At 36.3% G+C, this 22,951-nt stretch overlaps 1 protein-coding gene across 1 annotated transcript; it reads left to right on the forward strand.

Annotated features, from left to right (window-relative positions):
* Nucleotides 1–21,849: 21,849 nt before the first annotated feature.
* Nucleotides 21,850–22,614, forward strand: LOC111908799 (uncharacterized). The gene has a single exon (XM_023904600.1). The coding sequence runs from the start codon at nt 21,850–21,852 to the stop codon at nt 22,612–22,614; it is 765 nt and encodes a 254-aa protein (XP_023760368.1).
* The last annotated feature ends 337 nt before the right edge of the window (nt 22,615–22,951 follow it).

The raw sequence follows: 22,951 nt of genomic DNA on the forward strand, positions 1-22,951 counted from the left end.
ATGAACAGATGCGCATCAATCCACAAATCAAACACAAAAACTAATCAAATCTAAAATGTATTCAAACTAGAAAGCCACCAACATAATCGATTTTGTATTTTCTACATGTATTTTTCACACATATCTAGATGCGGTGGATCGATTTGGGCGATCAATGGTGGTCGAGAGGTCTCTCGTAGGATTTTTAAAATTTCATTTTATCATCACCATTAGTCAATAAGCATTTTTTTACCAAAAACATTTTTGGAGTTCAAACATCTCAAACACCCTAAGCGTTGAAGGATCTAGATCTCGTAAATGAAGAGCATTTAGTTGAATATCAAAACGTAATATAAATACAAACTCAATAACAAATATGTGTTGCACTTCAACGACACACTACTATTTTTCAACACTAAAATCTAAATTATGGTACATGGATACAATAACTATGAAAAATTTAAAATTCTATGGTAAAAAAATTGGAAGGAAAAAGAATTAAATTAAATAATTCTATATTTAATTAAAAAATATTTTTAGTGAAAAAGTTATTACAGAGGACACCAACAAGTAAAGTTTCCAAAATAATAATAATAAGAAAAAGAACGAAACGCTAATTCAGAACGAAACCGAAATTGGTCTCAATCACTTCCAAACATTAGGAACCAGAACGAAACGACAATTCAAATATTTTTAGTAAAAAAGTTTTATTCTTGTGTTAATCACAGTACTTACCGTTTTCTTTTTCTGCCTTTGGCGGTGTTTTCTCAATGGCATATACTTTGGTTCGATGATTCTGGAGTTCGTCTTTTCTAAATGGACGATATCTCTGGGACAAATGTCACAAATTACGATTGTGATTGTCATGGCCATCGTCCTTGCGCTCTCGATGGACAGTATTGGAGCGAGAGACTACTTCTTCTTGTTTTATGTTTGCATTGGCAACAACCTTTAGGTTGCCTTCTTTGCTCTCTTTTCACCTTCGACTTGCTTGAGGTATTTCTCAACTTTGTATTTGAGTTCATCCCTTGATTGGGTACTATTCCTTGCATCTTCTTCAATAGAGGACCGGGAAGTAAACCTTGGGCAAAGGCACCGGTGACAAGGTATTCCTCGTGCCTCGGGACGTTTTGTGTTGCTAGAGTGAATTTATCGTAATACGTTCTTGGTGACTCTCCCTCCTTTTTCTTACACGCCATGATTGAGTTCGGGTATCCTTCACCCTTTATTAATTGCATGAAATTATTGAGGAAAAGGTACCGTAGCTGCTCAAAGCTCGAGATGCTAGCAGGTCGTAGTGCCTTGAACCATTTTACCGTGTTTCCCGATATTGTTATGGGGAAGTATGTGCAAGTGAACTGTTTATCCATACTCAATGACATCATCCTCCATTCGTAAGTGTTGATGTGTTCATTTGGATCGGTGGTGCCATCGTACTTTGGGATGTTCGGTATCATTGGCGAGTGTGGGATCTCGTACTGTAAGAGTTCCTAGAAGAAAGTGGAGTTGGTACTCCTCACCGGGTTTTCCATGTGTGGGTATTGAAATCCACCGTACATCATAAATTGGTGAGCGTAGTACGGGTTACCATACGCCTGATTGTACATAGCCACCGACAACATGTAAGATTGTTGTTGCAAGCTCATTTTCATGTTTTGCTGCAACTGTGAGCTCGAGCCTGACTGCTGGAGCATGTATAGATTCAACCCTTGCAACTGTTGTGCGTAGGGATTGAATTGTTGTGCCGACAACAAGTAAGGATTAGACTCTTGCATCTATATTGTGTGAGGTTTAGACCCTTGCGATGGTGGCACTATAGGATTTTTAGGTTATAATTAAACCATGTGGCGAAAAAACTTAACCCTTATGTTCACATGCAACCTATTTGGATCTAAGTTTTCTTTATTGATGGAAACAATCTATGAACATCAAGAACCCTAAAGGAACCCTACTATAATAGAAAATTACAATGGATTAGCGTTTACATACCTTGTGATTATATTTGCAAATAACCAACCAAATATTTCTTCAAAAAGCTCTTAGAAATCAAGCTCCAGAAATCTAATACCTCTGATGGTTTGTACCCAAACCCTATCAATTAGAACACTTGAGGAGAGAGGAGAGGGTGTGAGATTTTTGAATATCCTTCTTAGAATTTAAGTGGCTGAAAATCATAGGCTAACGGTCATATTTATAGTTGATAGGAAAACTCTAGATAACCCTAATTTGAAATAAAAATAATATTATTTCAAATCTTGACTTTATCTAGTTTCCTTATTATCCATATTATCCACATTGAATAATCTATAAGCCCTAAGGATCGAGCAAATTTCGGCCAACCCTAGGAATGTTCCAGAATCCTTCTCTTGTTCAACTATTGAATAATTACAACTTAGGTCCTTGCACTTTTAATTAATATACTTAATCCCAAAATTAATTCCAGTTAATTTATGATTAATTATTAATAAAATAATACTATTTCTAGTTAATATATTAATCTCATAATATATTAACTAACCATTTATTTCTATTTATTAATTAAATAATAAATCAATAAATCAGGCTCTTTCTCCAAAGTCATTCTAGTCAGTTACTATTTTTGAGGGCAACACAAAAGGATTTTGCTTTTATTCAAGTATATACCAATTTAGTTATTGGCTTAGACACCTAAGCGAACAGACACTTGGGGAATGGATCTCTGCAGCTGGTGGATGTAGAGATTGAACATCGGCGGTTGCTGCGTAAAGAGCAGAATATGTGGCATGTCTACTATGGGAGAGAATTGATAGTTCGACATTGGGTGTTGTGCTGAGGACAATATGGTACCTGGGGACCAAGTGTTCGTCCCCGCTTGTTGTAACATTGACTATGGTAGAGAATACGGTGGTTGTGACTGCCGAGTCATTATTATATGTGACATTGTGGTCGTGGTTACGACCAGATGCTTTGTGATGACGGGCATCGGTTGCCATAAGTAGGCTATTGATGCTATTGTGGTGTGCGCCGTGGAGCCTAGTGGTGCTTGTGAGATTGGCATTTGTGTGGAGGATTTTCCTTCTGGTGCAGATGTTTGTGTGCCGTCGAGCGACTACATATATCTAAGTGGACTTATCTCTCTTTCGTCGGGTGCCGCAGGACCTTCCTGCGTCATTGACGATGTCTAGTGTCGTATCAAGGTTGTGTAACTCTGAGTACACACCCAGATGGCGCCAAATGTTGTGATATTTTCTCCAAGATTAATGTCGTTTCATAGTGGTTCCGTCTGAGTTAAGCCTTGTAATCACATCAGTGAAGAAGCAGCGTCAGTCGACGTCCGGGAGATGGTCTCGGGATGAAGTTCCGACGGTCTAGTTAGTCTGAGTGTGTATGTGAGAATACGGAGATTAGGGTTTTATCTGTAAGGAAACAATCATTTCCTTTCAAGGAGTAGGATTCCTTTTATACTTGACCTTCGTTGAACATGATCCCAACGGTTTCCTTTGTCTCGTATGGGCCGACAAGATGTGGAGGAGTCCCATTGGTGAATTGTGCATCACTAGTAGCAATCCTCTTTGCTATTGGTGTGGAGGGATTAAAGGATAATGATTTGAGCATTACATTTGTCACCCTAGAGAGTGGTTAACTATGTTTTAGCTTATTGTAGAACGGAGTTTGTCGTCTAGAGTTGGACCTGGGTGCAAGAGCGCCAAGCACCAGAGTCCTAGTGTGAGGCCGCGTAGGCAAGGGCGAAGGTCTGGCACTAGGCTGGTTAGCGATCGTTAGCTAGGTCATCCTAAAGATAACAGTTCTATTATCTTTAACATATTCCTACAGGGATACGTTAACAATATATATATATATATATATATATATATATATATATATATATATATATATATATATATATATATATATATATATATATATATATATATATCGTCAACATAAACAAGGAGATAAAATAAAGTGGAGCCTTGTTTGAAAACAAACATATATGTATCAACACGAATGCAACTAAAGCCCAAGTTACTAAGGAAGATGTTGACGCACTGAAACCAGGCCTGTGCCTGCTTAAGACCATAGATTGCCTTTTTTAAGCGATCAACATTTAATGGATATTAATCATCAATAAATGCAGGAGGTTGTTCCATAAACAACATGTCAGTTAATTTACCATTAAGGAAAACATTCTTGACTTCCAATTAGTGTAAAGACCATTTTGCATGATTGTTATGGAAAGAATGATGAAAACCATGGGTGCTTTGACAACTGGACTGAAAGTATCAGAGTAATCAAGCCTTGGAACTTGAGTGAAGCCTTGAGCTACAATTCAGGCTTTATATTGCTCAATGGAACCATCAGAATGGAATTTGGTACAAAAAATCCATTTGGATCCACCCACATTGGTGTTTACATGTCTTGGAACTAAATATAATGTTTCATTAGATCATAAAGCCAACATTTCTTTTTCCATTTCCATTAACCGATTAGGGTGGGGGGGGGGGGGTTGCAGCGGACTAAAAACCTTTAGGAACATGAGAGGAAAAAAGATAATAAAAAAGACTCATTTTTCCGAGTGATGCAAAGTTAGCAAAATGTTATGGTTTGAAGATACATGAGAGAGATTGAGTTACCATAGGGTGAGCCAATATGGGAACTGATGTTTGACGATTCTATGTGGGAGAGGGTGAAGGTGATGGCTGTGGTAGCATGGGGTTAGCGGAAGCGGCAGGTGGGATGATTGCAGCAACCGAATCCTCGGGACATAGCGAACATGTCAGAGACACTATGCTTGGTGATGAGATGGTGGGTAGATGAAATGCAATAACAGACTAGGGGAAAATAAATGTTGCTTGAAAAGAAAAGAAGGCACAAAAAGTAGGACTTGAATCCGAGCCTCAGGTATAAAGGCCGAGGCCAATCTGTTGACTTTAAGGCCATATGTGAAGACTAAAAATGGGGCCCTAAATATACCTTGTTTACTTATAACCAAAATTCGTTAATAATATCATATTGTTATAGTAATGATTAAAATAAAAACGATAATAGAGTAGATAATCATGCATAGTTCATATTTAAAAAAAAAACAAATCTTCAAAAATGGTTTATGTGGTTTCCAAAAAGATCGAATTCAATTCCTAAATTTTTAGGTCGTAAACTTTCGTCCATATGCTTTAAGAACTGTTAATGTTTAGTCCTTTTGGCTAAGTCCATCAATTCTTTTTTGTTAAATACTAACATTTTAGGGTAAAAATGTCTTTTCCATACCCCATTGACCATTATTGAAGTTGTTTGATTTTATTAATAATAAAATAAATAAATAAATAAATCCACTACCACCCACCCCTACCCTCTAGCACCTCCTCCTCTTCACTCTACTCGACAACCACCACCGGATTGCTACCACCCTCTGTCACCACCAGAAAATCACCACAACCTCACCCTCTATATCTACCTCATTGCCAACTTAGTTTACATGAAAAATCTTTTGTTGCACCCACATGCACCATCTTATGGATTAATTAAAGCATTAAACACTCCACGCTAGTAAGCATTAAATACTAATAGCCATTAAGCTACCCTTATAATTTCTTACAAACCATCATTAATCCAAGAGCATTAAAAACTAATAAATAACCACTGCACAAATTGAACGCATGCAATTATTACCCATCTTTTCGTATGCATACATGCATATTTACTTAAGAAGCAAAAGTAGTATCAATCACTTATAGCAAAAAGAAAAGATCATAAATAAGACCAATAAACGCTTAATAAATACAACACCATCACTATACCAACCACCCATTACAACCACACACTCCAAAACCTTATATAACATGCAAATCATTCTCCTTCCAATCCATACTCTACAACTAGATGAAATAGGAAGATATGGAGACGATGCTCAACACCTTGATTCACCAACTCCAAATGACGTAGAAAGCCATGACATCACCGCAACACAAAATCATCCAACACTACAACACCGATGAGGAACTCCTGCTAAACATCTCCACTACTCCATGTGACATGAACTACGTCATATCCACAAAAGTCCTCAATGATGCAAAGAAAGTTAACGTCAACATGTTGGATTGCATCTCCAACATGCAAGAGACCATGGGAAAGACCATCATTACGTACAAGCACATGATCAAACACATCCCTAATGACTAAGTCAGATGACCTAAATCTTTTGGAAGTATTTATTTTGATGTTTTTTGGTATATGTGTCTTTTGCTAGTGTTTTGTTGTTTGTTTGTAGTTTCCTTTAATGTAAGTTTGGGAGAATATTGACAATTGTTTGGTTGAGTAGATGATGTACTGTTTTCTTAAATTATTTAATCAAAAAATAATTGGTAATATGTTGCTATATTTGTTTGTTATTTTATGTTGTATGATGTTATATTGAAGTATTTAATCATGAAATGTTAGTAGCTGTATAGAGTAATCTTGGTATTGTGAAGTGCGATACATGGAATACATATTTTCTTAACCCATAATATCAAAAAGTGAAATTTAAGTAGTAGACATCCCATGACAGAAGTGTTGGGTTATGAGCGAAACATCAATCCTATGGTGCACATGCAAACCCTAAAGCTTTGGATCTAGGTTTTTTTTAATTGTACATGCAATAATAATCCAATGCTTGTAAACACTATATCTAGCATACAAAAATCGAAAACTACATCTAATAAACAAGTTAGAATGTTACCTTTGATTGTAGCTTGATAATCTTGAACCTTTGAGAACCTAGCACCTCAAATGTGATGCCTCTAATGGATCACAAACACCAAAAGCAATTGGAGAATCTTAGAGAGAGAGAGGGAGGAGGCTCAAAAGTCGGTTGGTTATCCTTCTTAGGGTTCAGTGTCGATTTTGGCTATCCCAAGGGTTCCTTATATAGCTGAGCAGTTAGGGTTTCAGTCAAAACCCTAATCCAGTTGCTTAGTCCTTAAGCAGCCCAAATGATCCTTCCAGAAGGCCCCTTGGACGATTTCTATGTGGACTCCCACATAGAATTCGTCCATTGCTTCCTTACGGTTCCTAAGCCCAACTTTGTAACTGTCTTATAATTACAGTATCAGTCTCCTTGATTTAATTAATCTCTTTTGACCACAAAATTAATTATAAATTAATTATTGACCAATATTAATTAAACAATATGATTTCTCTTTTATTATATTATTCATATAATATATTAATAAACCATAATAACCTCTTTCTCCATTATTCATCCAGTCAAATTGCTTTGGTGAAGACAACCCAAAAGGACCATGCTACAACCGGGTCAAGTACATACCAAATATAGTTATGGACTTAAACACCTAATCCAACAAGAAGGTGGCAACAATCCGACGACGGATGGTTGCAACATTCATTGGTTGTCGAGTAGAGTGAAGGGGAGGAGATGCTAGAGGGAGGGGAGTAGTGAGGTTATTTTTCTATTTTTTTTATTATTAGTAAAATCAGATAGCTTCAAGAATGGCCCTTGAGGTATGGAAAATATGCGTTTACCCTAAAATGTTAGGATTTGACAGAAAAAAGCTGACGAAGTTAGCCAAAAGGACCAACTACTAAAAGGCTTTAAACCACATGGATCAACGTTGATGACTCAAAAATTAAGAATTGAACTTTTTTTTTTTAAAACCACATAGACCATTTTGAAAGATTTGTCTTTCAAAAAAAAAAGTGAGATTATTTCTCATTTTTATGGGGATGCTCTTATCCTTTTAATTGCACCAACTATGTTCGAACTCGAGAAAACCACTTTTAGAGACTAGCTACTTTTTCGGTTGACTAAATAGGTGCTTGTTGATTTAATTCTCAAACTATTATATATAGATATATCGCATTATAAAAAAAATCAGGCCTAAACGATAGGGGCCTATATGGTCGTACACCTGACAAGTGCTCAAGGCCGACCTTGATAAATGTACTTTTAAAAAAGTACAATGCATATATCAACATCCTTTGTTTGTGAATGGTAGTGTAATGGTGGTGGGGCTAGTGGTTATTGGAAGTGGTAATGACGGTGATGGTAGTGCGGTTGGTGATGCTTAGTGGTGGTGGCAGCAGTGAGGTGGTGGTGATGATTGGAGATGCTAATGATGGTGATGAGGTTGGTGGTGATTGGAGATAGTAATGGTGTTGATTAGACCTGACAAACGTGTCGTGTCGTGTCAAGACATTAAACGGGTTGAAAGGGCTTGACCCCAACCCGACCCGTTTAATTACCGTGTCGGACCGTGTCAACCCGTTTATTTTCGTGTCGGTTTTGTTTCGGGTTTCGGGTTAAGGTTTACACCTTATAAATATGTTGTGTCATGTTGGGTTGAAATATTTTAAAGGTTGAAAAGTAGGAGTTGTAGAGGCAAAAAGGAAAAAGTGAAACGCTGAGTTGTGAGATGGAATGAAAAAATTTATAGTAAGTTAAGAAGGAAAAATGAAAATAATTAAAGTTGGGAAACAAAGTGATAGGTGGTGAGGATGACTAAAATTAAGTAATTTTGAAAATTTAAATATTATTTTTAATTCTTGAGTTTGACCCACTATAATTCTATAACATATAATATATTTATAAAAATATGAAATTTATAATAAATAATATAGAATTAAACGGGTCATATTCGAGTCATCTTCAACTTGAAAGTATTGACCCCTAACCCTACCCGTTTAATTATCATGTCGTGTCGTGTCAATCCGTTTACATAAACGTGTCGAAATCTTTTACCTTAAGCCGCTAATTTCGTGTCGTGTCATGTTTTGTGTGTTGATGGTGGTGGGGTTGATGAAGATGGTAGTGGGGCCGGTGGTGTTTGGCAGTGGCAACAATAGGGTACTAGTGGTGGTGGCGGCTGGTGGTGGTTATTTTAGAGTTTGGAGTTTTTACAAAAATAGTCCTCCTAGTAGGTGTTTTTGCTGAATATAAAGAAGGGCATTTGGATAATTTTACACTTGGCTAATAGTTGAGTATAAACTGAGTTAAATCCCAGGGACCAAGGTGATACGAGAAAATGAAATAGGGACCAGCAATGATCAATACTAAAACCAAAAATATGATTTATGCAAACCAGCAGGACCAAAACTGTATTTTACTCTATTCAATTTAATAGTATGTCATGGTAATAAATTATTAAACATTTCCCTAAAATCTAAATAGTTGTTAGGAATTTAAAATATAATAATAAAAAAGGCTAAAAAGCATAAGATCCATCCAATATGTACTCCAAATAAACGGATATGATTCAAGTTGTAGAGTTGGTTTCATATGGAAGTAGATCCGCATTTTCGGACTTAATAAAAAAAAAAAACTTTATAGTTTTTTTATTTTTATCATCGATAAAAACTTTAGGCAAAGATCAATTATAATTATACACTCTTTCACAATTTAAATGTATAAAAAAATAGCATGTTCTATATGTTATTGTTTTTATTATTTTATATAATAAATTTGATTATCTTATCATTTTATATGTAAAGATAGTAAATTTATAGTAGCAGTTTGAACTTTGAAACGTAAGTTCCTAATGTATATCACAAATTCTTTATTATATTAATTAGTAAAAAGAAAATAAACATGTTTAATTATTATGTGATCTAGATTAAATTTGTACATCATGTATGCATCCGCTTTATTTTTATTTTATTTTATTTTATTTTATTATTATTTTATTTTTTAAAAATCAATATAGGACGGGTTTTACATAGTAACACGATGAGACATGAAATATAGTAATAAATATTAAAGCGATTTTGATATGAACTATAAATATATTAGGAAAATATCACTGAATCATCAAACTTTTGTTCATCCAATCATCAATACACTTATTAAATTAATATTTCCCCATAATGCTTACAACACCTATCGAAGTTCACATCACTTTAATATAAACATTTACATGTTTTTTATGTTGTTTAATCGACACCATGTTTATAATATAAATATTTTTCACAATGTTCATATTAGATCGCCTCTTGTCCACCAACACGATGTTCGAACATGGGTGATGCTTTTCTTTTGGACCTTCCTTTACATTCAACTCAGCTATATAATGAATAATTCAAACTTTGTGTAATCATGTCTTCCAAAAGTGTCAATAAGATCCTATCTAAATCAATTCGAGGACCGGTGCAAAAACAAATATAAAGCTCTTTAAAATACAGAAAATTATAATCCAATAACTAAAATTAAAATATTATATGGTTTAACAATTGTATTAGAATAAAGTACTTGTATAACTGAGGTGAAGCCTATAGGATCAATTCCAAACTTCCAAACATCTCTTCAATATTTTTACCCCGCTTCTTTTTCAAGAACATGCCTCACAAAGATGAGCTTTCAAGATCTTTGTCACATAAACTTATCAACTTTTATACCCATGCAGTTCGGGCCAAATCATGTTTCGAAACAACTTAAGCAGCCTAATCATAAACATCATTCATGTTGCCTTTATTAGTAGAACAAAAACATAATCATACAACTAATTTTAGATACCCATATTGAATTGAAACATATAGTCTATAAAATGAAATAAAAAAAAAACAAATATCAAATAGAATCTTGAAATCATACCAAATTCAAAAACCTCATAATTATCCTTTAATAAAAAATCAGTATTTTTGACAAGTGGTCATGCAACAAAACTAATAGAACTACACTTTTTTTAGAAAGAATCCACCAAATTATGTTCACGGTGTCTCTCCCAGGTTGCTCCCCTTACGGATAGACCCTACAAGTGATCAATAGTTCAAGAGCTATTAACAAGGGCAAACCTACTTATAGTACGAATGGAGTTTCTAAGACCTACCTAATTTTTTAATTTCATTTAGTGTTGTATATAATATAAATTTTAGGACATGCCTTGAAAATAATTTAGTACCTACCTTATATTATTTGACAAAATAAAAAACAAATAAATCAAAAAAAGTGGAGGGATTATACTTAAATTTGCAAAGCAAATTAATGGTTAATATTTATCAAAAGCTATCACATGTACACCCGGGATTAAGAGAAAGAGATGCAATTGTTTGATGTTATAAAATTAATGGTGAATGGTTATAAGAAACTTGAAAAACAACATAACTTCTCTCTACATTGCTAGGTGTACGAACAGGTTGTTGCAAGTGAACTCTTTAAAAAGAAAAGAGACACATTCATGCAAAGTAATTATTATTATTATTTTTTCTTTTTGACAAAAGTCCGATTTTAAGGGTCAAGTAGGTCGAGTTTTACTGGTTTGATTTGACCCACCACATGTATTTTTGACATTTTGGTTTTTTGGCTTCATTTAATTAGAGAATTGTAATTGACCATTCAGTCCAATCATCTGTGCATCATTTGATATTAGAGTAAACTTATGAATGGTTAAACGATTGCTTAGTGGGTATGAAGCAACTCACGGTGTTTGCAATCGTTGAGATGGCGGACATGGTCCACAAAATGGCAGAGCCTGTTAGTTTTAGGGAATCAAACTAACATGTATACTTTGATAATTATAGGATCATGTTTTTCCAATACTTTCCGAAATCTGTAATTCGTCCTTATTGTCTGGGGTACACGAATTTAAAAGTGTGATAATCTAAGAACAAAACCAATCTGAATTACAGACCTAATTCGATATGAGAAACACAAAATACCTTTGCTTGATGTGCTTTTTAAGAGACACAAAGATTATATGATCTATTTCAAGTATATAAGTTCCAACCCGTTTTTAGAACATTCATCATCATTATATAGATGAAAGAAGACGGTTGGAAGTTGGTTAACTTCTTTTTTTGACGCCAACATGAGTTAGTTATTAGACATAACTAACTTATGACATCACCACCGCTAGGGGCGCTGCCCCTTGAACCCCGCCAGGGACGCTACCCTTTGGAACCCCGTACTCATGAGCGCTGTCTCTGACTCATGTATTATTGAGTTTATATTTAACACTCCGAATGTGCACCCCACATCTCCAATCTCAGATAGCAAATAAGCTTAGTCTTTCTCAATAACAATACTAACTACACTAAAGTATGTTGATAACACTAAAATCACCAACATAGTCAATCTATGCGATTCACATGACATAAAGATTGAACGATTGCGACAACGGATCCAACAACTCGAGTTCTTCTATCAGGTTCATTATAACAATAAATTATTATTCTAGCATTTCAAGTTTATCTTTTAAATGTTTGAAGAATTTACAAATAATAACCGGTACTTATTCGAATCTCAAATATATTACAAAAGAAAATCAATATTAGTATTAATGTTGGACTCACATTAAACGTATCATTAGATTTTTGTATTTATATAATTTGTATAAAGCACTTTATATATGTATGCGTGTATTGTATATTTGTTCTATAACAACTAAGTTGCAAGCAAATGCCCAGTGAATATACTACGTGTAAGCCGCCGAGCTGGACGGTCATACAGTTTACTTCCACCGCCGTCTTCAGGTCAAGGCGTGGATGACGGGTAATATAACCTTTTCCAACAATATCACCTATTTAATAAAAATCTATATTTTAATATAAATTTACAAAACTTGCAACTTTTTTGTTATCTTTCAATTGCTAAAAGCTACATGCAATTTAATTTGCAGATAATATATTACAACATAAACCATGTTGTTTCTAGGATAAAAACAGGTCCGTCCCAAAAGGTGGACGATAAGAATGATCGTCTAGAGCCCACCAAAATTTGTAAGGAATTCATTTTATATATATATATATATATATATATATATATATATATATATATATATATATATATATATATATATATATATATATATATATATATATATATATATATATATATAAAATCAAATATGTTATATTAAGCTAATACAAATACATTTCTTTTTAATTATAGAGTTATTACAAAAAAAAAACTTGATGCAATTTGTGTATTTGAAGGGCCTTTTTTTCCTCTCGCTCGAGACCTAAAATATGTTTGGAACGACCATAAACTTAAGTAGTGGAGTGTTAAGGTTTTTGTAATATTATAACGATTAGGATGTACGCAAACAATGATTTATTTATGGTTGATCGTTTAATTTTAACTAAACAAAACGAATACTATGACACAAACACATAAACTAACAAATTTTCTTAATCGTGTTTGTTCACAATATGACCTTATTCGCGTTCATTCGTTAAGATAGCAAACGATCGAACACCAATGCAAACGATTACAAACGGAAATAAATAAACATAAATGAACAACTATATGTAAGTGGAAGCATTATATACAAATTTTACAATCAGTGACGGATTTTATTTTATATAAGTATCAACACACATATGATTAAGACGATATATTGTTAACTCGCAAACCTAGCTAGATTAGAAAAAAAAATTAAAAAAGCTTAACCACTTTTAGTATTCAACTTGCAGATTCAACTCTAAAAGCAAAACAATATTAAACAGTATAGTGATGCTTTAAAACTTTGAAATAGAAAATTTTGTATGGGTTATGAGGGTCTTAGGAGTGTCTTGGAGTTCATATCTAGTGAATGGTTGAGTTTTGGAACCTTACATGAAAGTTGGATGCCTTTTCTTCAATTTTTGACCTAAATGAGATCTAGACATGTAATGGGCATATATGTCTTAAAAGCATTAACATTCTAGTGTATTAAGAAGTTATAAGACCTTATGGGAAGTTGGAGTGTAAGGCTTAATGCATTAAGGAATTAAAAGATGGACTTTTTGCTTCAGACTGATCTCACGACGTGAGCCATGTGGGTCTCACGACGTAAGGGTTGAATGACCCCGTTTCTAGTTAGATGCTTGGAGCTCACGACATGAGAGGCGGATTCTCACGACGTGAGGTCAACTCCGTTGACATTTCATGACTGAGTTGGATAGGGTGAGTCAGAATGAATTGGAATCAGACTTAGTAAGCTCTCATGACGTAACCAAAGACTCGTCACGTTGTGAGTGTAACATCCCGATTCCCAGGTATGAGAATTTTTACTAAAAAGGCAAATTTTTCTTGGAACTCGTCGAGTTGATGGCCTCAACTCGACGTGTTGAAAATTTTTGGGTCGCTGATCTTTTTGGACCAACTCGACGAGTTGGAGAGGAAAATTCGACGGGTTGGTGGCTGAATATGAAACCCTAATTTTTAGGGTATTGCACCATATTTAAAGGCCTTAAGTCCCATTGTTGGCCTCCCTAATCGCCTCCTCTATCCAGAAACCTTAGAATTTGTGCACCTTACCCCAAGTTGAGTGTGTGAGCTTCAAAGTTGCTTCTTTTGGTCTTATTTTTTAAAGAACTTGAAGTTAGTGGTGCCTAACTTGAAGGGGAAAGCTATAGATCCAAAATCTCCTTGAGTTTAGCTACTCTTTTGAGGTAAAAAGTCGAAAACTTGCTTATCTATTGCTTAAATATCTTCCTTGGAAGTTTATTGTCATGTTTGGCTCATTTTGGGATTGTTCATGGGGTTGAGCATTTCATGAAGTTATAACTTCAGGTCTGGACGTTTTGTGGCCTCTTTGGGCTTAAAGTTTCAAGATATATCTAGTTCTAGGCCCCTTTCATGCTTTAGGTCCCTTATTAAGCCTCCTTTGAGTTTTGGAGCCTCTTGGTGTCATGCATGGACGTAAAGTTAACAACTTTACGTGGTTTTACAGCTCGTGGGTATCAGATCTAGATTTTAAAGTGTTAGACTTGATGAAAAAGGACTGAATGTGTTAAGCTGGGAAAACTCGGCGAGTTGTCTAGCCATCTCGACGAGTTGGCTAGGGTTTTCCCGCTTCTCTGGATACTAAAGGAACTTGATGAGTTGGGTCAACATGAACTGTTGACCTTGAATGTTGACTTTGACTTTAACCATGGTTGACCAAGTCGGACATTAAGGGCATTTTGGGTACTTCGGGGTTTTGATAGAAATCGTCATGGTGGTTGTAGGCATTTGAGTCCGGAGCCGAGTTTTGGAGTTGGATTTTACTGGTTCAGCACTACTTGTGAGATGAGTGTTTCTCACTATACTTGTTGGGTCGAAGGCGCCAAGGCCGACCCTTTTGGATTGTTATCTTGATTATTGCATGACTGAGTATTGTAGTGATCTGTTAGATATGTATCCTGATAATAGGATGCTGTAATGCTTAGTGATCTGTAAGATCTGTCTGTTTGTCTGATTGACTCGTTGTATGTTTAATTGTTATGTATATGTCGACATGTTATGTGTGGTTGGGTTGAGGCGGACCTGCTTTGTGCTGAAGGCCAACAGACCCAGGGCGTCCCAAATAGACTGAAGGCCAGTGAGGCATACCAGTCACGCTGAAGGCCCGGAGAACGTTCCAGATAGACTAAAGGCCCGAGGTGGCGTACCAGTCCTGTTATAGGTTTTGTGAGCGTACCAGATAAGTTGTAGGCCGGTGGGGCGTTCTAATCAGACTAAAGGCTCTAAATGCATGTTATTTGTGATATTATTCTGGCTCTTGTATTGTAATTAGTATTTTGGGGGAAACCCACTAAGCTTCGGGCTTACAATTTTGGATTATGTTTCAGGTACCTCATAGGATCACGGGAAGGTGAAGGCATAATCGTGCACCTCCTCATATTTTGTTTCATGATTTCTGGGATTTCTTTGATGTCGAACTTATTTTGAAAACAATATGTACACAATGATGGTTTTTAGACTTATGTAAATGTTTTAAAATTTTGTGGATGTTACAGTGAGAATAGTCAAGTGACTTTGGAATGTTGACTTTTAACCGTTGAGTTTTAACTTGGTTTGACTTTTGGGCAAATTCCATTTTTTAGAAGGTAGACTTAGGGTTTACCTTGTGTGGATTGATAGGAGGTGTCCAGCACCCGTCTTTTGGCAGGAGAGCAGTTATTTGAGGTCGACTTTGTGATTCATGTGAGTCTCCTCACTATATTATGGGACGAAGGCTCTAATGCCATCCCATTGGCTTATGATATATAGGAAGAGCAAGGGTGACCCTTGACATTAGTATTAAAGACACGTAAGTGGCTCATGGCAAATTGTATACAAGACCAAGGATCAGAACCTGACATATATGTAGATAGTTATACATATAGATAGTATGTTAGTTGTCTTTGTGATACTTGCGTGAAAGACCAGGAGGTGGCTCTTGGTGCTTGTTTGTAAGACCCAGGGTTTTGACCCTCGGTCTAGCAATGAAAGACCATGATACGACTTGTGACATAATGACAAGACTATGGTCGACACATATCAATCTCTATTGTATGTATGGTATGTGGTATTTTGGGGAGCTTACAAAGCTTTGTGCTTACGACTTATTGTGTAACAACGTAAATTTTTAAAACAAAATTTTCATTTTCAAAACATTCATTTACTCACAAAATAACATCAAACATATTGTATCAAATGTATTTATCACAAAAACATCTCCCTAGAATCCAAAATATAAACTCCTCAAGTGTGTACGAATCATGCCAGCGCCTTCCCGCGCTCATCACTGGTACCTGAAACACATCACACAACAACTGTAAGCATAAATGCTTAGTGAGTTCCCCAAAATACCGCATACAACACATACGCCATTCAAGACTATAATATGACCCTCCGGTCGATGTGTCTCAGCGGGACCCTCTAGTCCCGTAGCTCGTTGGACCCTCTGGTCCGGTCATAGCTCGTTGGGCCCTCCGGCCCGGTCTGTATCGTTGGACCCTTCGGTCCGGTCTATAACAACATGCAACATACACATAACACATCGCACATAATCTCATACATAACACATAGGACCCTCTAGTCTACACAATATACCACTCTAGGTAACGTATAGTGAGAAGACTCACCTCGATGTCTCGATAAATATCTGACTCGGAATAAGTGTGATCTAGCCTCCGCCTAATCACATAAAGTAATACACTCATAAATACAACTGTACTCAACCCTAAAAGTCAACAAGGTCAACGGTCAACTTTGACCGGACTCGGCGAGTGCACTAGGGCGACTCGGCGAGTCTACACGTGTCCACTGACTCTCTTAGATCCTCTCTTGGCACGCCGAGTACCTCCCTGGCTCGACGAGTTCCACCTAGCATGAATCGCGGGGCCACCACGACTTAACTCACCGAGTCTCAAGAACAACTCGACGAGTTCCGACTTGAACTTAGTCCCCCTGACTCACCCTGACTCACTGAGTCGTTCCCTCAACTCGACAAGTCCACTCACTGAGTGATTACGGGCAAACTTCATTCTACTCGCCGAGTTTTTTCTTCAGACTCGGCGAGTTCATGCCATGCATAAACTCAAAACCACTTCCAAGGTCAGATCTGTTCCATTCAATCATAGATCTGGCCTCCCCAAGCATGATAATCACGTAAAGTCCAAACCTTGATGCTCAAACAACATCTATTTGCTCCTATATGGTGTTTTAGCCCCATATTTCATAACCCGTGGTCAGAACTCCCATGAATCCTCATAAAGCTTGAGGAATAAAGCTTCTCTGGACCTCTATGGATCCCATTCCAAGCCTCATCACAAATAGGGACGAAATGGACATCAAATCTAACCAACAAAGGGGTCAAGAAACCCTAAACCTTTATGTTCATCATAACAACAGAAAGGGATCCAAAATATTACCTCCAAAGTGATGCTTTGAGCTCCAAATTTGAAGAATGTCCACCTCCCTTGCTTCCTCTTAGCTAGAACCTCCTTTGCCTTGCCAAACAATGCTTCAAAGGTTAATAATGGCCTCTTTTCTTTCTCTCCCAAAATGCTCAAGATCTCTTTAGGGTTTCTCTCTGGGGTTGGTGGCCGCAAATGACGGCCATAAGCCCCTTTAAATAGGTCTCAAACCCTGGAAATTAGAGTTTCATTAAACAGCATGGACTCGCCGAGTCCATACGCGAACCCGCGTGCATAACCGTGATCCTACTCGGCGAGTTTAGACTCCAACTCGCCGAGTCTCCTCACAACACCCAAAAAAAATAAAAGAATAAAATAATACCTGGGAGTCCGGATGTTACATATTGTTTATGGTTTCAGGTACTTCTGGTACGAAAGGGAAGAGCCCGGCGTGACTGCACTACATCCACCCATTGTAACAATGTAAATTTCAAAACAATTTTTCACTTTTTAATAATGCTATTTCATTCATAAAAACTCCAATTATCAATGTATCACATAACAAATTGATAAAATTACATCCCAAGATCAAATATATGAAACTCCGATAGTATGTACTGGTCATGCCGGCGCCTTCCCGTGATCCTCATTGGTACCTGAAACACATCACACAAACACTGTAAGCACAAGGCTTAGTGAGTTCCCCAAAATACCACATACAACACACACACCTCTCAAGGCTACAGTACGACCCTCCAGTCGATGTGTCTCAGCGGGACCCTCCAGTCCCGTAGCTCGTTGGACCCTCTGGTCTGGTCATAGCTCGTTGGGCTCTTCGGCCCGGTCTGTATCGTTGGACCCTTCGGTCCGGTCTATATCGTTGGACCCTCCGGTCCGATCTATACAATCACATAGCATACATATATCACATTGCACATAATATCATACATACACAGAACACACAATACCCTCCAGTCTACACATATATACCACTCTAGGTAATGTATAGTAAGAAGACTCACCTCGGGTATCTCGGATAATCTCGCACACGAACACACTGGTCTAGCCCCCGCCTAAACACATAAACAACACTCTCAAAGAAATAATGGCTCTCAAAGGCTAGATTAACTCCACTCCTACAATTCTACAAAAGGGTAAAAGACCATTTTACCCTTCCCTGACCCAAAAGTCCAAAGGTTGACCAAAACCCTAAAAGTCAACGGAAGTCAACAGGAGGCAGTACGCGGCGCGTACCTTCTTTGTACGCGGGGCGTATGCTGGCGAACCACAATCGGGGTCTCAACCCCTTACACTGCGCGTACTGAGAGTTACGCCCAACGTAAGTCTCAGTTTCAGCCTTTCCTTGGATTTTGGTCTTAAACGGTTAAGACACTCATTCAACTTCCAGATCTGACTTTCCCTAAGCCTCTTATCCCATAAAGTCGGAACCTTTAAGACTTTGCATGGATGTAAAGGTCCTTACACACTCTAACACCTTTCTTTCTTCCTCAAAAGGTCTAGATCTCATGCATGGCTCAATATTCACGTCCAAGATTGCATTTTTATGAACATACAACCCTTGTAGTCCTGAAATATGGTAGATCTAGGCTAATGGAGACCATTTGCTCATAAAGTCTCCACCTTGGGACCAAAAACCCTAAAAATTGGTCCAAGAAGCACACAACACAAATGACAAGGAAAGTTTTGAGCTTTTTACCTCATAAAGAAGCTCCAACCTCTGAAAAGCTCGAATCTACTCTTGTCCACCAACTCCTAGCTTCCAAAATGGCCTCCTCTTCTCTTTCACCACCTTGAAATGGCACTTTGAAGCTTAGAACACCAACACACTAGCTAGAACGAAGGAGGACTCTCTATTAGGGTTTCACTCTCAGGAATGGTGGCTGAGGATAAGGCCTTAGCATTCCTTTTATAGTGCACAAGCCACAAATTAGGGTTTACATCTTGGCTCGCTATGACCAGCGTAACCCTGGGTACGCCCAGCGTACCTAGGTGAGTCTGCGTCCAAATTAAGCGTGCAAGTATGCGCAGCGTACTCACTTGCCTAACATTTCATTTTAGGGGCTTAACTTGACAACTTGGGAAAAGGAGAAGGGTTTAAGAGACACACCTGAATTCGGGATGTTACACCCATGTTTCTGCACTTTATGATTTTGGGATCGCTCTCTGATAACTATATTTACTTTAATGTACTTTTGAACGATTGAAATGATTAAATGATGTTTATCGTTGAATTAAAAATGAAATTTTTATCTCATTATTTTTGGGATGTTACAACCGACCAACCCAACGAAAAATGCTCCTTAACCAAAACCTCATCATGGAGATCCAAAGCAAAAATCATGTGGAAAGACTCGGCTAAAGGATAATCCCCACTCCAGACATCCTACAAAAATCTTGTACACGACCTATCACCCACACGAAAAAGGAAAAACTCTAAAGATCAAATCCCCGATCTCTCATCGACGCAAAGACAAAATAATACCATTCAAATGGCCCTTAGGGACCTAAAAGGATCTAACAAAGTGAAACACCCATTTCTCCTAAACAAAACCCTCACCAATAAAGATTCTGAGTAGTGAAAAAAGCCCTATTTCCATTTAAACAACATAGCCCAATTAACGGAAAATAGACTACTAATACCCAATTCACCTTCGGATATGCTCCCCAAGACTTTATCCCAACTAATCCAATGAATACGAATTGGCGAATTAAGATCTTTGGTAAAACCAATAAGATACCCGGAATCCAATGGGAGAATACCCAAACTCACTAAGGGGGTATATGGACCCTTTAAATTAACATTAATATAAATCACAAGTAAAAGAAAATGATGAACCAAATCAAAAGAGTTAATACTCATTTTAGTTTGGTCGTGACCAACAACACAAAAAAATGAATCCACAAAGATTATTTCTAAAAAAAAAAAAAAGACTAAATTTGTGACTTTAGAATATTTAACTAAAAAAAGTTAGATTTTTTTAATGTTTTCAATATTAAAATTAACAAAATTTAATATATTATAATATTTTTGAATTTTTGAATGTTTTTTACCCAAGATAATGAAATATGTGTCCATAAACTAATCCCGGGGTCTGATTAAATGCTCAGTCTCATTTGAAATTCTCTCCCCATTATTAAATCATACTTTATAATCTATATATATATATATATATATATATATATATATATATATATATATATATATATATATATATATATATATATATATATATATATATATAACACAACTTGCATCAAACGTGTATTTGGTGAATTGGTGTAGTTATTTATTTTGTGACGTCATATAGTTGTGGTGGCATTGGCATGTCATCTAGAACAAGTCCATCTAGAACGACTGGGTTATTATTAAAAATTTAGTATTATTAGCCATGTATTATAATCAATTTAAGGATATACCAACTTACCTAACACCCCCTAAACTATGTCAACTTGCGTTGTATGCTCCTCTGGTTAAAATAATCATCACAAACAGCCTTTAGCAAAATGGATTTTGAAAAGCAAACTAGAATTTATATTCTTTTGGCAAAGTTTGAAGTAAATTTCAAATTTAAATGATCAAATTAAATACTAATACAAAGTTAAATGAACTTTTTGAATTTATTATAATAAAAGGTGGGTAAACAACATGTTTTTTAGACAAGTTTTACCATTTAAATGAGAAAATAAATCATAATAAAACATTAACTAAACATAAGATATCTATGTTTGACTTCACTCATCAATTACCACCTAGTTAAAGTTAGTAAAAGTATCATGGAACAATTATACAACAAACATCATCATCTAAATGAAATCATTTAAATGAAAAGTTTTAGGTGGCTACAATAGGCAAATCACGATTGAATGTTGAAGGACGTTGTTTAGATGTTGAACCAAACACACTGAATGTTGATCGATTCATATCGATGTTGCATATGACCAAACAACCCTTGGATGATTTTAATTTGGAAATATGAAGAAAATGCAAGGGGTTTATGTAACTATTTCTAAAGACCTTGACTAAATCAAAGTCATGTGGGTACCCATGTTCTTGTCTTAATAAAATACTTTACACAAAATCCATTGCCCTTTCTTCAAGAAGTCAACACCGGTTAGAAGCTTCCATATAAACCCTTCTCCTTCACATTCACAGCACCTCTTTAAATTTCAACCTTCATCCTTGGAATAATATTATAAGCACTTGAATCCATACAGAAAACCCTTGATATAATCTTCAGTTTCCTCTAAATTCATAGTAAAACCAGTCATAAACCTCAGTTTGCAAGAACAGAAACTATGGCTTTCATTTGTGGATCCGGTGGCAACCGAGAAGACGATTTTGACTTGGTTTGTCCGGCTTCATCAACAACTCAAAGAAAAACAACAAGAAGACACAGTTTTTGTAGCAGAAGCAATAAAGACAACAAGAACCCATACGCAAGTCGTGGTCTTGATAAGTTTGAAGCTCTATTGGCGGATCTTGATGGCAAGAGACAGCAGATCTTTACACAAAAAGGGTCTCACGATATCTCCTTAGTTCGGTTTGTGTACTCAAATTCGAATGATGTGAAACCAATTGTTGTCAAGATCAAAGATCAAAGAAAACAAGACAAAGATCAGCACCATAAGCTGAATGGAAATGCAAAAACGGCTGAATCATCTCCGGAGCATCCGGTGGCTGCCGGAAGTGGTAAACCTAGCGGCGGCATGGTGGTGCAACCAGCAAAACCAGTGGCTGATATGTGCAAGAAGAGGATTAGTGTTGGTCAATTGAGATTAAAGTTTGGTCAATGGTGGAGGCCTTGGTATTCTTTGTCTCTTTTTGTGATCTTGATCTTGGTGTTCTTGGTGTTTTTTGGCCGGTCTTCTGCGATATTATGCACTTCTCTAGGGTGGTATATGATGCCCATGATTAACGCAACATCTGAAAACCCTAAAAGACCGAAGAAGATCATGAAGAAAGAGTATTCAAGAAAATTTAGCGAGAAGATGACCACATCTCCAAGAAGCGTACTGAACAATGAAATGATGAACAATCAACCCCATCGAAGAAGTTTTTGATTGAGTTTGAAGCAATTAAGTTGTGTTGCTTTTGAATTTTATCGTCATTTTTGAATTTTGTGGATGATGTTCATGTAGATATTCAATTTCTTTGTTTTTTGGTTACATTTTTTAATGACGGGGTGGTTGGAATTCAATGTATTAAGAAAAAAAATTCCTATGCATGTTAAATATATGCTGAAGATGTCAAATTTATTCGATTTTATTTTAATCCATCATGTTGCTATAACATAACTATATGTTTTGCTAGTCTTATATATAATTATAGTTCGACAATGTAAGATCTCCATTATTATTTATTGAGGATAATTTATATGTCCAAAAACTAAGTGGAGTA

Source organism: Lactuca sativa, chromosome 6, assembly GCF_002870075.4.
Source record: "Lactuca sativa cultivar Salinas chromosome 6, Lsat_Salinas_v11, whole genome shotgun sequence".
Lineage (NCBI taxonomy): Eukaryota > Viridiplantae > Streptophyta > Magnoliopsida > Asterales > Asteraceae > Lactuca > Lactuca sativa.

Coding starts and splice junctions, on each gene's coding strand:
- LOC111908799 (XM_023904600.1), top strand. CDS start 21,850: ATGGCTTTCATTTGTGGATCCGGTGGCAACCGAGAAGACGATTTTGAC.